The following is a 15,669-nucleotide window of genomic DNA, read 5'->3' as shown; positions in this document are numbered from 1 at the left end:
CACCGGCCCTGAATGTGAGCGCTAACCGTGCTGGAGCAGGGAACAGCTACTACTTTTGTGTGCACTATTGTCGTCATTACGATGGCAAACATCTTTATTACAACTTTGATAGTCCACTTTTCAGTTCATGTACTAAATTCGAGTGTATTTGGGTTTATAACGAGTCTGGTTCTCTACTTGATGTTCTCTACTCTACTTGATCTCTACTTCTCTACTTCTTCCATACAAAAAGTTGCATCGTATAATCTTTATTTTTTAACCTTGTGCTGTAAGCGCAGGATTCTCGTGAACAGCTTGGCATGTCTGCGGTGTCTCTACTACTGAAAATGTATGTAAGAGGACGGGGAGGATTGACTAATCAGACTGTGGCCTCAAAGGTTCACCCTTGCCACTCTGAGCTCGATAGCTATGTCTGAGGTATAACACGGCCCCCTCATTTCCATATGGACAAAGAAATGTATAAATAAATGAAAAAATAAACCAATGTGAAAAAGGTATAAAATATATAAACACTTTATATATTTATGTATTTTATTATTATTATTTTAGTCCGTGCCAAAATCAAACTTCCGAACGACCGACCGACCGATCGAACATCAAACCGAACGTCTATCTGAACTTCTTGTACTTTGAGCGTCTAACTGAGCGCGTCGACCCACGTGACGACCTGACGTGACGCCAGCGTCTTGAAATTAACTGGTTTTTAACCATGTAAGGTGCCAAGCTGATGTGTAAAGACTATGAATGGACACAAAAACATCCTAGTCTTAATTTGATCCGTACAATCATGTTAACTGTTAGCTTTATTGCCTACTGTACAATATAGCCTATGCCAGTCCATCAGACCTCTTTATCATACTTCCCAGGAAATCTACAGAATACCAATCAGGTGATGTGCTCCAGGAGAGCCTTTAGTGTGGGCTGTTAAACTAAACTCTGCTGGTCGTGTCCCTGCAGGAACTAAATTGTATAGCCTTGCTTTATACACCTTTTTCCACCAGTTAAAATAATTAGTTATAGTAGTTACTTCTCACAAATAGTAGCTGAGTTAGTAACTAAGTTACTTCATTCTCAATTACCAGGGAAAGTAACTATTGGGTTACTTTTTAATTTTCTTTTTTCAAATATGTCAAATAACTTGGATGCCCTAATATTACATATGTTAAATGAATGAAATGGACACTAAATAGAATAAAATATTTTTTATAAAACATTGTACCTAATCTACACTATTTTAATGTTGCTGTGGGGCAACGTGAGAGACAACTATCAAATTCAGTATTGAAAATAGTATCATTACTATGGAACAATAAAACACAATAGATGGTTTAGAACTTTTAATATTTATTGCACAGGCTACAACTGGCCAACAAATAAGTCTAAAAATAAATTATGCTTGATCCTTCTTGACTTATGATCCACTCTTACTCACGACATGAAATTTATCTGTACTGTAGGCTACTGTTGGTAGCCATTAAAGAAAACGTATTTAGTTTCATATTTATGTTTAAATAGGCCTATTATAATGTTATTTTTTAATTTCATCTATTTGATAATGAAAAGTGAACAGCATGAGTAAGATGCATCATAAGATGCCCAATATATCGGGAGACATGGAGTGGGTCAGGCATGATTTTGACCACTTCATTAAGTTTTGTTTTGTAGAAAGCCTTTCTTAAAGTCAATTTCGTTTTGTAAAAAATGTATCTTAATTTAAATCAATGTTTAATCAACCATTTGCATAGATTTAATAAATAAGAAGCAAATAAAGTAGACAATATAATCATGGCAGGCGCGGGCGCGATCACTGGCGCGTGAACTGGAGCACAACTTATAGGCTATATGAACCGAGACTCAGTATAGTCTGCTTGACTCACAGACATGAGAAATATATCTATAGAAAGCTTGACATGTCTACTTTTATGTAGTCAAATTGGTGTGGTTCTAAAAACAAAGTATGGTCACATCAAATAGGCCTACTGATTAAAAAAAAAAAGAAAGAAGAAATTGTTGTTGTTGCAGGGGCAGTATTTTTTAATTTATAATTGTTTTATATAATTATAAACAGGGTTAGGGTCTCAATAATTTGATAATAAGCATTAAGGAATCTTGCAGCTATTCTATTTCTATAAGTTAAATAATATGATCAATTCACTGCTCTGTAACAAATTAGAATGAAAAAAAAAAAATTGTAAAAGTTTTTGGCCAATCAAATCAAACTTTACTGTATGTCTGATTTAAATGGTCAGGATATTTTATGCAACATATCTGTTATGGTCTGGCTGTTGTAGAGATGAGGCTGATACGGACTTTCCACAATAGATGGGTTTTTATTAATACAACGGAGAGAAACAACTTCCAAACACATAGCAACATTTAGAACAGACAAGGAGTGAAGGGAGTGAGTCCAAGTCCAGGTGATGATGATGAGTGATGATGGGGAGAAGACGAGGGAAGTGAGTGCAGGTGTGGAGAACAAGAGAATCCTGGGAAATGGAGTCCGGGAGACAAGGGATATGTAACAGTACCTCCCCCTTCCGGTAGGCGCGACCTCGTGCCGTAGATGAAACGGCGTGGGCATCCTGGAGACCTCACGCCGGTGCAGGGAGAGGGACGGACATCACCGGAGGTCTCCAGGACGAGTCTCTGAACCCAGACCGCCCAGGTGCAGCGGGCAGCCATGGCGGGTCAGGAGCCTTGGGCGGCCATGGCAAAGCCCCACCCACATGTGTGGCGCTCACATGTTCCCCACCCACGGGTACTAGCCCCCCCCCAAAAAAGTACTTGGGGAGGTTTAGGATAATTTTGAGGAGTCCAAGGAATATAGTGAATATGTGGGCGGAGGAGTATGGAGCTGGTTTGGCAGCGCATGGAGCGGCTGGTTCGGCGACTGAGTCAGGAGCGGAGGGCTCGGCGGCTGAGGCAGGAGCGGAGGGCTCGGGGGCTGAGACTGGAGCGGAGGGCTCGGCGGCTGAGACTCGAGACACTGGGAGAGAGGTCCAGTCCATCCCCTCAAAGACGATTAAAATCCCCACAGGCACTAGAGCTGGCTCTGTGGAGACTGGAGCGGCGGGCTCGGTGGCGGCGGCTGGAGCGGCAGGCTCGGCGGCGGCGGCTGGAGCTGATTTCTTCCTCCTCCTCCGCTTTCTGGACCCAGCGGAGGTGTGTGGGTCCAGTGTGGAACTGGTAAGTAGTTCACTGGAGGGGTATGCGGAGGAAGACGGAGCTTGACTAACTGGCCAGGCCACCCGTGTTTCCGGAAGGACTGGATGAGATGAACACTTATCCTGAACCTCTTCGACAAGAAATTTGGAGCCATTTAAATACAAAATTACATTTATAGTCTCAGTTAAGGAAACATAATCGTCAGGTTCATCAAAGCGGATAGTGTTCTCATCCAGCCCATCCAGAAACAGGGCGATAAGACGAGCGTCTGACCAGTTAGTCAAATAAGCTAGCTCTACGGACTCCTCCACATACCTCTCCAGCGAACGTCTGTACTGGAGGAGCCCGATGAGTCGTTCCGCCGCGGACATTGTAGAGAGAGGCACTGGAGAAGCGGGAGCCACCACTTGAAGAAAGATTCCCATCTTCTATCGTGGAGGTCCAACGGTTTTGGTCTGTTCTTCTGTTACGGTCTGGCTGTTGTAGAGATGAGGCTGATATGGACTTTCCACAATAGATGGGTTTTTATTAATACAACGGAGCGAAACAACTTCCAAACACATATAGCAACATTTAGAACAGACAAGGAGTGAAGGGAGTGAGTCCAAGTCCAGGTGATGATGATGAGTGATGATGGGGAGAAGACGAGGGAAGTGAGTGCAGGTGTGGAGAACAAGAGGATCCTGGGAAATGGAGTCCGGGAGACAAGGGATATGTAACAATATCAATAGCTTATTTAATTTAGGCGTAGCTTATAAAAGTAGATAGGCTATTTAACATTTCGAAATTAGAAGTCTGTCCCTGAAACTTTTAATGGGAGATGGAGAACATGTTCTTGGAATGTCTCGTTCTTTTCCAAATTAGCCGTCCAAGCATGTGGAAAAGGATACAATCGAATCATGAGTTAAATTAAGGTAAGAAAAACACAAACGTGTTACAACGTGTCTTCACACGTAACAACACGTTGGGAAGATGATCGGTTACTCGCACTTCCGACCGGTCGCCATAGGAGCGCGTTAACAACACGTAAGCACGTGTAGGAACGTGTTACATTAAATTAAATATATGATGTTATTTCGCTAGGTGGCGACAAGTGTCTGATAAAATGTATTTTATGTATCATTGTATCATTTATTCAAGAGATCAGTTCAAAAACTCAAGGCTGTGGAAATAAAGTCTGTTGTTTATCCTTTTGATATTTCATTTTAAAAAGTGACTGTCTATCGTGTTCTGATCTATCCCTTTACATTTCCCTTCATTTGTAAAATTCAAAATTCACCTCTGCAATTCTTCAATTCATGACACATTAAAAAAAGTCTAACAGAAATGTATAGAAAATATGCTTGACACTTGACAGTTTATGGCAACTAGTTCAACCATTTTGCATTAAATGACTCATGCAAGGAACTAATGTTTTGAGGGGTAAAACTATTCATCAGGGAACAAATATCATATTTAATCTACATGACAATTGATGAATTAGGAAACAGCAGACACACAATCAATTGCATGAGTTTACCAAAGCATTCTCAATTTTTTTTTTTCAAGAGAATGAGAAATTGCTTTTATGATGCAGCCTATACAAGACTAGTATGTATTTTTCATGTCTGATAATAAAATAAAAACACAGCAACACACTTCTACAGAATGTAAAGTATAAGTTATATAGACAATATATTTTCTAAAAGGCATGCCTCAATATTGACTGTTGAGCTCGGGTAGGCTACATAGCCTACCTTTAATCAACCAAATCAATCCTAGTTTTTATTTGTGTGTGTAGACAGATAATTTTACAGATAATTAAAGATAATTTTGTCACCAAATCTCATTCAACTGAGATGAAGGAAAGAGGGTAAGAGCAACTGTCCACTAAAGGAATTGTAATGTTAAACTTTCATTCAAAAACCTTTTAACGGCTCTTCTGAGACTTCACCTGATATCACCTGAATATTCTGTTGATTTCTGGGAAAAAGGATAAAGAGACTCTGATGATATACTATATAGGCAATTACAATAATTAACAATTTATTAATTTAGAGTGTCTTGCATGGACTGAGAACATTGTAGCCTACAGCAGGCAATAAAATTAACAATAAAAACAAGTTAGAATGATAATATAGGTCAAATTAAGAATATAGAATGTCTGTATGGACAGTCTGCTTTTTGAAAGTAAAACAATGGAGGAGCACATGGATTCAGGAAAGAAATATGTTTGTGTTAGTGTTGTTTTAGATGTGTATTGCCTGTAATGTCCACGATTTAGGTTTTAGGTATAAAATATCTTTATTTAGTGCCTATAATGTCCATTTATAGTCCTTACATGGTTAAAAACCAGTTAATTTCAAGACGCTGGCATCACGTCAGGTCGTCACGTGGGTCGTCACGTTCAGTTAGACGCTCAAAGTACAAGACGTTCGGTTTGACGTTCGATCGGTCGGTCGGTTGTTCGGAAGCGTGATTTTGGCACGGACTCCGCGCCATAAAGACGTTCGAATAGACGTTTGGTTTGACGTTCGATCGGTCGGTCGGTCGTTCGGAAGCTTGATTTTGGCACCTAGTCCGCGCCATAGTGCATTGGCTCACACACTGCACTGAGCCATGTGAGGACCGTGTTCTGATACGTGTTAGCGAAAAAATAAATAAATAACTTCACTGCTACACGTGAATCACGTGTGAACGTCTGACTCGACACTGCCACACGTGATTTACGTGACGTCTACGCCTCGTCTGCGTCTTAAAATGAATGGATTTAATAGCAAAAAATTAAAGGTCCCGTTCTTCGTGATCCCATGTTTCAAACTTTAGTTAGTGTGTAATGTTGTTGTTAGAGTATAAATAAAATCTGTAAAATTTTAAAGCTCAAAGTTCAATGCCAAGCGAGATATTTTATTTAACAGAAGTTGCCTACATCGAATGGCCAGTTTGGACTACATCCCTCTACTTCCTTCTTTAATGACGTCACTAAAACAGTTTTTTGACTAACCTCCGCCCACAGGAATACACAAGAGTTGCGATTGTAGAGTGTGTTTGTCGCCATGTCGTCGAAACGCTGTTATTTTCATCCCGCAGTCCAATCACCGGGTCTGATTCCGGCTCAAATTGATAGGGTAAAATTAAAGACATGTTTACAATAGGGGTGACCCTGAATAGTCGACGATTCGAATCTTCGATTGGAGGAGCCTGATTCGACTACCAATCTCACAGTCGAATCTTCGCAGAGGTGTTATGAGACGAGATATGGGGGTGCTCAATATCTGATTGATTTTACATAGACATACCGGTTCTTTCCCAATAGGTTAATATACAGCCTATTATGTTAATACCATAAATAAAAATGTGAAAAGAAAGAAGCTTTTAATAAATATTTTTAATGTGCGTGAATAAATCCAACCACCCCTGTGACCGATTTAAGTTTCACTTCCATCATCCGTGACCGGCAGAGGAGCATCTTTGCGGCAGGGATTAAATCTTTAACAATGTCTTGGATAAAGTGTACAATTGGATGCACTTTGAAATGGTAAAAGATGATCCAAAAAACGTATGATGCAAGTTGTGCCAACAGCTCATGTCCTAGAACTCAACAACTACAAACATTGCGGCACGCTTCTGACGGCCAACGAGCTGACTATAGCGCACTATTTGAAAAGACTCAAACGGACACAGGCAGATCGCGTGAAAGACTGGATTTTTGTCTATCAATCAGGTGTAGCTACAAGTGATTTCAAACTATTTTCGACGGATGTAATTTGATTTTTGAATGTTTAGCTAAAAAGACTGCCAATCCAGTTCAGCGTTTATTGTCTCTGCAGTTAAAAAGATAAAGTTGACAATTCTGGCTATACTTTCGTTATTTTAAAGGTCCCATTTTTCGTGGTTTTTTGAAGCTTTTATTGTGTTTATTGTGTGCAATATAACATGTGTTCATGTTTCGCGTGTAAAAAAACACAGTATTTTTCACATAATTTACTTATCTGTATACCGCTGTTTCCACTGTCATAAAAACGGGCTGATGACTTCCTTGTTCTATGAAGTCCCTCCTTCAGAAATACGTAACGAGTTCTGATTGTGCCAGCGGTTCCTGTGTTGTGATTCGACAGCAGCTTAGCGAACCTTGCCCGGAAAGGTCACGCCTCTTACCATAACGTGGAGATGCACGCGCTCAGTGTTATTGTAAACATGTCTTTAATTTTACCCTATCAATTTGAGCCGGAATCAGACCCGGTGATTGGACTGCGGGATGAAAATAACAGCGTTTCGACGACATGGCGACAAACACACTCTACAAACGCAACTCTTGTGTATTCCTGTGGGCGGAGGTTAGTCAAAAAACTGTTTTAGTGACGTCATTAAAGAAGGAAGTAGAGGGATGTAGTCCAAACTGGCCGTTCGATGTAGGCGACTTCTGTTAAATAAAATATATCGCTTGGCATTGAACTTTGAGCTTTAAAATTTTACAGATTTTATTTATACTCTAACAACAACATTACACACTAACTAAAGTTTGAAACATGGGATCACGAAGAACGGGACCTTTAATAATTTCTTTAACTTTAATTTATTTATTGATCACTCTGGGTTATCTAATTTATTTATTTGTGGCTTGTGTTTTGAATATATTTTCCCCTGCACTTCAGGCATTTTACAGATTGACTTGATCATATTTCTGTTCTAATTCAATTCTGTAAACTAATGTTTGAAAAAAAAAAAAATTATAATTTTTTTTATTAAATGAATTTAATTTTTTGGTGCATCAATGTTGCGCTGTAGAGTTAAAGCTTGCTTGCGCAGACAGTTTAGCCGATGTAATTTGATTTGCCGACATATGAAATGTAAATCTGCAGTGTGGCAGTGTGACTGCAGTTATTTTTATATATATTTTAAGGTTTATTGATCCAAAATGTTTTTATTCGTTTTCTTCTATATCTTTGTGTGGTGTTCTGATCGTGGCTGTGAATGTTTATCCACATTGCCTTTCATTTGTTTAAAAAAGATAAAATCATTGTCAGTTTCGTCTATCACTTGACAGGCAGTTTGGTCGGTTTATTAGAAAGACGTTTCTCTGTGCTGTGTGTGAAAGAAAATAAAAATTGTCTTAAGCCGCGCCTGCGGGTAGGCTAGGCCTTATGCTGCGTTCACACCGAACGCGTCTGGGGCGTCAAATTCGCGCCAGACGCGTCTAGTTGGATGCTTGAACATTTTTAAGTCAGACGCGCGTAAAATTCGCTCAATTCGCGCGTCTAAACAAAGTGTGTTCAGACGCGAATTCGCGTCATGGGAGGGGCTTTCATCTCTTTCTGCACAGATCCTCTGAATAAACACATAATCTCGTCAGTTGGAAACCTGTAGCGGCAATTTAACTCGGTTATGCCGGCCGACTTTTGCTAGCTAGAAGGTGGGCTATCAACGGCTAAAATCATGCAAAAAGTTTTACATCTAACCAGATTGTCCGATTTCTTCGCTTATTCTCTTCCAGGCAAGGTCCTTTTTATTCCTGTCTCGATAAAAATATAATGAGACATCATAGAGCTCAGGGTGGCCACACACAGCGACATCTTTGTTCTGGTCTCCACCACTGATCACATCATAAACACGTTACTACCAAAGCAGAGTCCCTGATTGGTTAACGCGCCGCGAATTTACGCCAAAGTTCAGATTTTTCAACTCGGGCGTTTGGGCGTCAGACGCTCAATTCGCGCGTCAGCCGCGTGAACGCTCAATTCGCGCCGCGCTATTCGCGCGTCAACGGCCGATTCGCGCCACGCTATTCGCGCGTCAACGGCCGATTCGCGCCGCGATAGACGCTTGATTCGCGCCGCAGGACACCTAGACGCGCGTTTACATTGACTTAACATGTAAATCAGACGCCCCAGACGCGTTCGGTGTGAACGCAGCATTAGGCCCACGTCATTTTCCGTGTCCCGCTCCATCTCGTGCACAGTTCAGCGCGCGGCTCTCTCTAGTGGACTGCTGTTTTTCAAGCTCAAAAACAACCCCCCCCCCCAACATATGATTCGACTATCAGTCGAATATAGGCAATCTGATTCGAATCGGATTCGACTATGTAAATCCGTAATCGAGGACACCCCTAGTTTACAATAACACTGAGCACGTGCATCTCCACGTTATGGTAAGAGGCGTGACCTTTCCGGGCACGGTGCGCTCAGAGCTGTCGAATCACAACACAGGAACCGCTGGCACAATCAGAACTCGTTACGTATTTCTGAAGGAGGGACTTCATAGAACAAGGAAGTCATCAGCCCGTTTTTATGACAGTGGAAACAGCGGTATACAGATAAGTAAATTATGTGAAAAATACTGTGTTTTTTTACATGCGAAACATGAACACATGTTATATTGCACACTATAAACACAATCAAGGCTTCAAAAAACCACGAAAAATGGGACCTTTAAGACGTCAGTGAGACGTTCAGTGAGACGAGTGCATGTTACAACGTCATATTAATGAGTCCATGATTTTTGTGTTCACATAGCTAATGCGACTAAAGTCACCAAGTGTCATCCCACGTTAAAATATTAATCTAATTAATTAGTTTTGTAATTAAAATGTTAATTTTGTAATTAATATATGTAGGGCTCCACTTAGGACAAGATAAGAGCGAGGGCATGAGTGAAGTACAGCCTTATACTGATGCACTATGTTTTATACACATCTTCAGAGATATGGTGGACATTCATAGGCCTATTAAATTTGCATTATTTTCCTATGTTTTTACATCATGAAAATCTGTAAGACTTTAGTTAAATGTGGGACATATATGACATATAGGATTGAAAATACATAAATATTATGCAATTTGTATATGCTATTTTTGCAGCATATATGTCCCATAATATTCAGTTGGAACATATAAGAATCACATATGTTTTTAACAAAACTTTTCCATATGGGTTGCAGTGATCCATTTGCTTTTTTAAATATATACCTCAGGGTTTGTATCAAAGCTATTTGTACAGTCAATCACAAAGCTTTTTCCTGTTTTGGATGTGTTTTGTGTGTTTTTCGCGACATTCACGCTGAAAACCAATACTGCCAATCAAGGGGCTCGCACACCGGACGCGAAGCTCAGCGCCGTGACACGTCTTTCAAATTCGAACGCATTGTTTTATATTTTTTTCTGAGTCGTAGCTGGGCGCCGCGGACAGACGCCGAATGTCGCTGCCGGTGTGCGTAAGTTACATTCATAGAAAACAATGCGTTTGAATTTTAAAGACGTGCCGAGGCGCTGAGCTTCGCGTCCGGTGTGCGAGCCCCTTCAGTCTTTTGCCACTCAGTGGCCGTGACCGCAGTTGTAATGGTCGACAGTGACATCACGTGTATACCCTCTATACCCGGGGCTTAATGCGCAATATGGCGGAATAAGTCCCGCCTTCTAAATAAGAGCCAATCACCGGCTGGTAAAGTCATCGCGTCACTGCACTGCAAGCTCCAGTTCCTATAGAAACAGTCAGACGCGCGCCTCCGAAATGAGGCACAAGAGACGCGCATTTAAGACTGCGCATGCGCATTAGGTTGATCCAGCCTGAAAAATACCGTTTTTTTGTCATGATTCAAGCGTTTAGAAACAACATTTATGAGACAGTTGTTGTCAGATTTCATTAGTGATTTCAAATATTAAATTTAATCGAAAGCTTGGCAAACAGTTTTAGAGTATTTGATGTTTCCCCATTCAAAGAGATGAGCAAGAGCAGCCAGAGAAACACTAACACTAAAACAGTCAAGAGTCAAACTGCCTAACTGAAGTAAGCGCTGACCTCGATCACGGTGACATCAAACCGAACTTATTTTCAACAAATCATCAATATCTAAACCTCTGGTAACTCTCAATAACAACTTTTGTAGATGTATGTCAGAAATAAAGTCAATCTGGTTTGTAATGTGAAGCTGGTAATGCAGTTTTTGGAGTTGTTTAATGACATTGGAGCTTGACATCAAAACAATTTTGTGTTTAGACATCAACCTGATTTTCATTTTCAATCAAAGTTTGACATCTGTGGGTGATGTTGAAGTCCACATCCAGCGCCCGATGGGAAACTTCCCTCTAAAAACTTTATAAGAACGTTAGGGGATAATGTTCTAACAATGTTATCACTAAACATTTTTACAATGTTTTTAAATAATGTTATCCTACATTTATAGGACAATATTCTGGGAACAAAACTTTTCAAAAAAATTCTCAAAACATTTCTAGTTGGGTTAGCATCATTTTAACCTTGTACGGAGGTTCAATGAACGTCTGTATCGGACATGCCGAAAATAAAAACTTAAAAACTTTCATTCTGGCTCCTCAGTGGACGTCTGTTCAACGTATGACTTTTGTGACAAAGACATTGAAAAGATGTCTTCTGGACATAGCTTTGTTCAGTGGGTTACATTGTCACTTGTCAGCATCTGCAAATGGCTGAAGATCTTGCGGTTTGAAAGCGTTTAGTGTTTAGTTCTCTCTGTGTCTGTTAATCTCAGATCAGTGTCTGGTGTTGCAGCATTAGTGTGGTCATTTGGATACAGTAGAAGTGCAGGTTTTAGTGCTGCTGTGAGTCCTTTTACCACACTTGTACTATAGTTAACTGCAGTTAATGGTGCTCATCCAGTGACCCTCAATGCACTGTATTATTCAGTGTGAAACCACAGGCTTAATTTCAAACAAACAGCTTGCAATTCTGTTTTCTAAGTGTCTGTGTATCAGCAAACATGAATTCTGGGTAGTGAATGACATCAGAAACAAGTATTGGTAACACTTTACAATAACTAAACTAAAACGTAAAAATACTTTTTCAGCGAAAAAACGTAAAATATTTATGAATCTTTCATGTCATAAAGATATATGTATAATGTCCCTTTTATCGTTTTGTAGATAAATGTAAGATCCCTAAACCCCACCCCGAACCTAAACATACCCATTTTATACAGAATGTTAATAAAACATAATGGACATACATTTTAGGGAAAATGACAGTTTTTGTAAAAATATAACATTAAAACAATATTTTGAGCCATTAATCCTACACCTACCCCTAAACCTACACATAACCATTTCTTAAAACTATAACTGTTATAAATAAAAGAATAACAGACAAACAAGCGTAATCTCTCTTTTTTTTTTTTTTTTTTGTGAAAATGTCAAAAGAGCTACCAAAAGTAGTTCAAATGATGATGAGTTGCAGTCACAGTCCTCTCTGGCGGTAATAGTTTTTTATAGGGTACAGAGCGGAATTTAACTTAATCCATGAAAATATGATGAATCCGGATTCTCTCCGCGAAGGTGTGCACTCATTTCAAATGTCAGTCCACTGAAACATGGCATGTCGCAATCTGTGACGAAGCAGGTGAGAACCAATGAGCGTTCAATATCAGTGCCGTAAACCGTGTCGTAAAGGTTCTCGAGGGCGCAACTTTCAAATTTGAATAACAACGAGTGTGGGCTTTGACTGTGACGGCCGCTGCTGAGAGATCGCCGGATAAAGGGCTGAATTTGGATTTGTTCCTTGCAAACATGGATTGTAAAGATTTGGAGTACAGTGAACAAATAAAATTGATGTGATTTGTTTATTTATGTTGTGCTTTGGTGTATCTTATGTATTGTTAGTCGCTGCATAGGAGAAAACACCTTCTGTGTCACACAGCAAACAAACTAAATATTACAAAATGGTTAAACAATTACATAAATTTTATTCATTTAAATGCTTTGTTGAAGGTAAGTCATGCTAATAAAGGGTCTACAAATGTTAGTAACATCAGTTAATGTTGAAATATTGTACAATAAGGTACACAAATTCCATTAATAAATGCTTTGTTGAATGTAAATAATGATAGGTGCATATAAACATGAACAACATATCTGTTAATGTTCAGATAGTTTCCACTTCAGAATTATGTTTACAGCCCAAATCAATGCCTTATTAATAAATAATGCTGATACACAATGGCATTTTTACCTTTAGGGAAGATGGTGAGTTAGAAATGTTTACCCTTTGTGTGTCAACTGCTACATAAACTAATGTAAATATGTACAGTACGTTAACCTTAAAACATTAAGGCTATTTACAGGCTTTGTTCATGATTAGTTCATGTTATCAATTGCATTAACTAATGTTAACTACTTGCGCTGTTAACGTGAATAGATGCATTAGTATATGCGTGAGTTAACATTAACAAAGATTAACTAATGCATTAACTAACGTTAACTAATTGCGCTGTTAACATGATACAAGTGTGTTAATGTTAACAAAGATTAACTAATGCTGAACAGAGGTGTTGTTCATGGTTAGTTAATGTCAACTAATGCATTACCTAATGTTAACCTTATTGTAAAGTGTTACACAAGTATCTGTATCAGTGTTGTCAAGTTCTGTGTGTAAAAAAACAATTTAGAAATTAATTTTTCCATTTTTTTATACAAAATTCTCAGAAACATCATCACCACCACCATCATCATCTACTTCTTCTTCTTCATCAGTCAAAACTTCACCAAGCACAGTTGTTTCCAGTACTTCAACATCACTGGCGTCTCCAAACACATCAGCAGGTGAGCTTGTGCTGAAATACAAACATGATCAATGGGTGTAGCTTGTGAGGAGGCCTGACCCCCCTAGCGGCTGAAATATATTACTAAACATAGAAATAAATTATTTTCCACCCTAAAATAAATATTGCATTTAATACATTTTAAGTAGCTAATATATGAAAATAAATAGCAATTATAACCTTATCAGTCTTGCATATTGAGTTAATCTGCATTTTGGTGGTTTGATATGGAATGCCACAGCTGCCGAAACAAGAAATAAATAAATACATAAAGAAATGTAAAAAATAATAAAGAAATAAGTGTGTATTTCCCTATTTATGTTTAATTGTATTTCCCCACATTTATTTATTTATTTTTTGTCATTTATTTAGTTATAAATCTATTTATTTATATCCACTTTTATTTATATCCACACTTATTTATTGATATATTTTTTTATGTATACATTTATTTCCACATCTATTTATACATGTCTTTGACCTTATGGTAATGAGGGAGGTGTGTTTTACTTCAGACATAGCAATTAATCTTATAGTGGCAAGGGCGAAGCTTTGAGGCCACAGTGACACTTGTGGTGGGACCAAATGAAATGCAAGAGGTTTGTAGACATGTCTTTGCAAGTTACAGAGGGAAAGAATGACTTAGTGTGTACTCACACTACACAGCAAAATCCCTAGAGTTAAATGAACTCTGCTCAGAGTACATATGGTCCCTCTCTATATAGTGTTAAAGTAACACTAAAGCAGAGTTAAAGTTAATTAGATAATTAAGTGATTAATTAAGTGATGATTGAGCATTAGTGATGAACACCTGCTGTTAACAAGCAAAATCACTGAAGAGAAACAGGAACTACAACTGACTTCCAGCCACAGCCTAAGGGTGTACTCACAATAGGTGTTCTGAACCGTGACCGAGCTCGTTTGACCCTCAAAGCCCGGGTCGTTTGACAAGTGTGAGTGTTCCGTTCTGTGCCCTGCCGTGGTTTGTTTAGCCAGCCCTGGCCCGCTTGGAAGAGGTGGGCCAGATCACATTTCAGATGGGCTCGAGTGCGGTTTGCATGCAGTGTAAGCACTAACCGTGCCAGAGCATGGAACAGCTACTACTTTTGTGTGCGTTACTGTCATCATTACAACGACAAACATCTTTATTACTACTCTGATAGTGCACTTATCAATTCATGTAATTAATTTGAGGGTATTTGGGTTTATAACGGGTCTGATTCTCACCTTATTGATGAACAGAAATTGTAGTTTGCGAGTAAAGCTGCAAATTCCACCATTAACGTTAGCTGCTGTAATAATCCTCTGATAAGTGCAAGTGAAAATCGATGCGCAGCATAAATGATAAATATATTAGGCAGTATCTTAGCTGTAATGCCACACCAGCAGAGGGAGCCCTCGCCTGAGTATTGACTGTGTCCTATTCCGTCTGCTTCTATTCTTATGGCTTCTTGGAGTGGCTATGCACCTGCCCTTTGCAAAGTATTGCCAGTCTAACTGCCTTACCGAGCGTTTATTACTAATCCTGCCTGTTTGCCTTGTGTATGATTCTGCCTATTTACCCTGTTTACGTCTGTTGGATTTTCCCTTTGCTTTGGTAGCCTGATTCGGACTGATTATTGTGTTTGGACTGTTTGCCTGTTTCCACTCCACTTCCCTTTGGATTACCCTTGTGTTTTGGTTGCTCGACTGGACGGCTTTCCTGTTGTGACCCGCTGCCTGGCTTTACGTTCCTGCCCTTTAATAAACTCCGCAAATGGATTCTAACGCCGCCTCAGCCTCGTCCTTACATTAGTGAAAGTGCATTTCTTCCTGTTTTCTTCCATTCAAAAAGTTGCATCGTATATAAAGTAGGCATGCTCCAGCCTGGAATGTTAGTTGCAGTGTGAGTGCAGGCCAGCAGGGGAGTGGGGAGGGGGGACAATCGCGCTCAGGCTCGGTTCAAGGCAACCGTGCCTAGT

The 15,669-nt window shown here is 39.5% G+C and overlaps 1 protein-coding gene across 3 annotated transcripts in view; it reads left to right on the top strand.

The window, feature by feature from the left end:
- The window catches only part of LOC125280497 (uncharacterized protein DDB_G0271670), a 57,050-nt gene that overhangs the window by 27,541 nt on the left and 13,840 nt on the right, over window positions 1-15,669 (top strand). For 2 of the 3 annotated variants that reach the window (XM_048211067.1, XM_048211066.1), the window contains exon 6: window positions 13,593-13,709. The exons of the other annotated variant lie outside the window; for it this stretch is intronic. In XM_048211067.1, the coding sequence (XP_048067024.1) occupies window positions 13,593-13,709 (117 nt within the window). The remainder of the gene's footprint in view (window positions 1-13,592; window positions 13,710-15,669) is intronic. 3 annotated transcript variants of the gene reach the window in all.

Source organism: Megalobrama amblycephala, linkage group LG12 (genome assembly GCF_018812025.1).
Source record: "Megalobrama amblycephala isolate DHTTF-2021 linkage group LG12, ASM1881202v1, whole genome shotgun sequence".
NCBI lineage: Eukaryota > Metazoa > Chordata > Actinopteri > Cypriniformes > Xenocyprididae > Megalobrama > Megalobrama amblycephala.
This window is presented reverse-complemented; position numbering and strand designations above follow the sequence as displayed.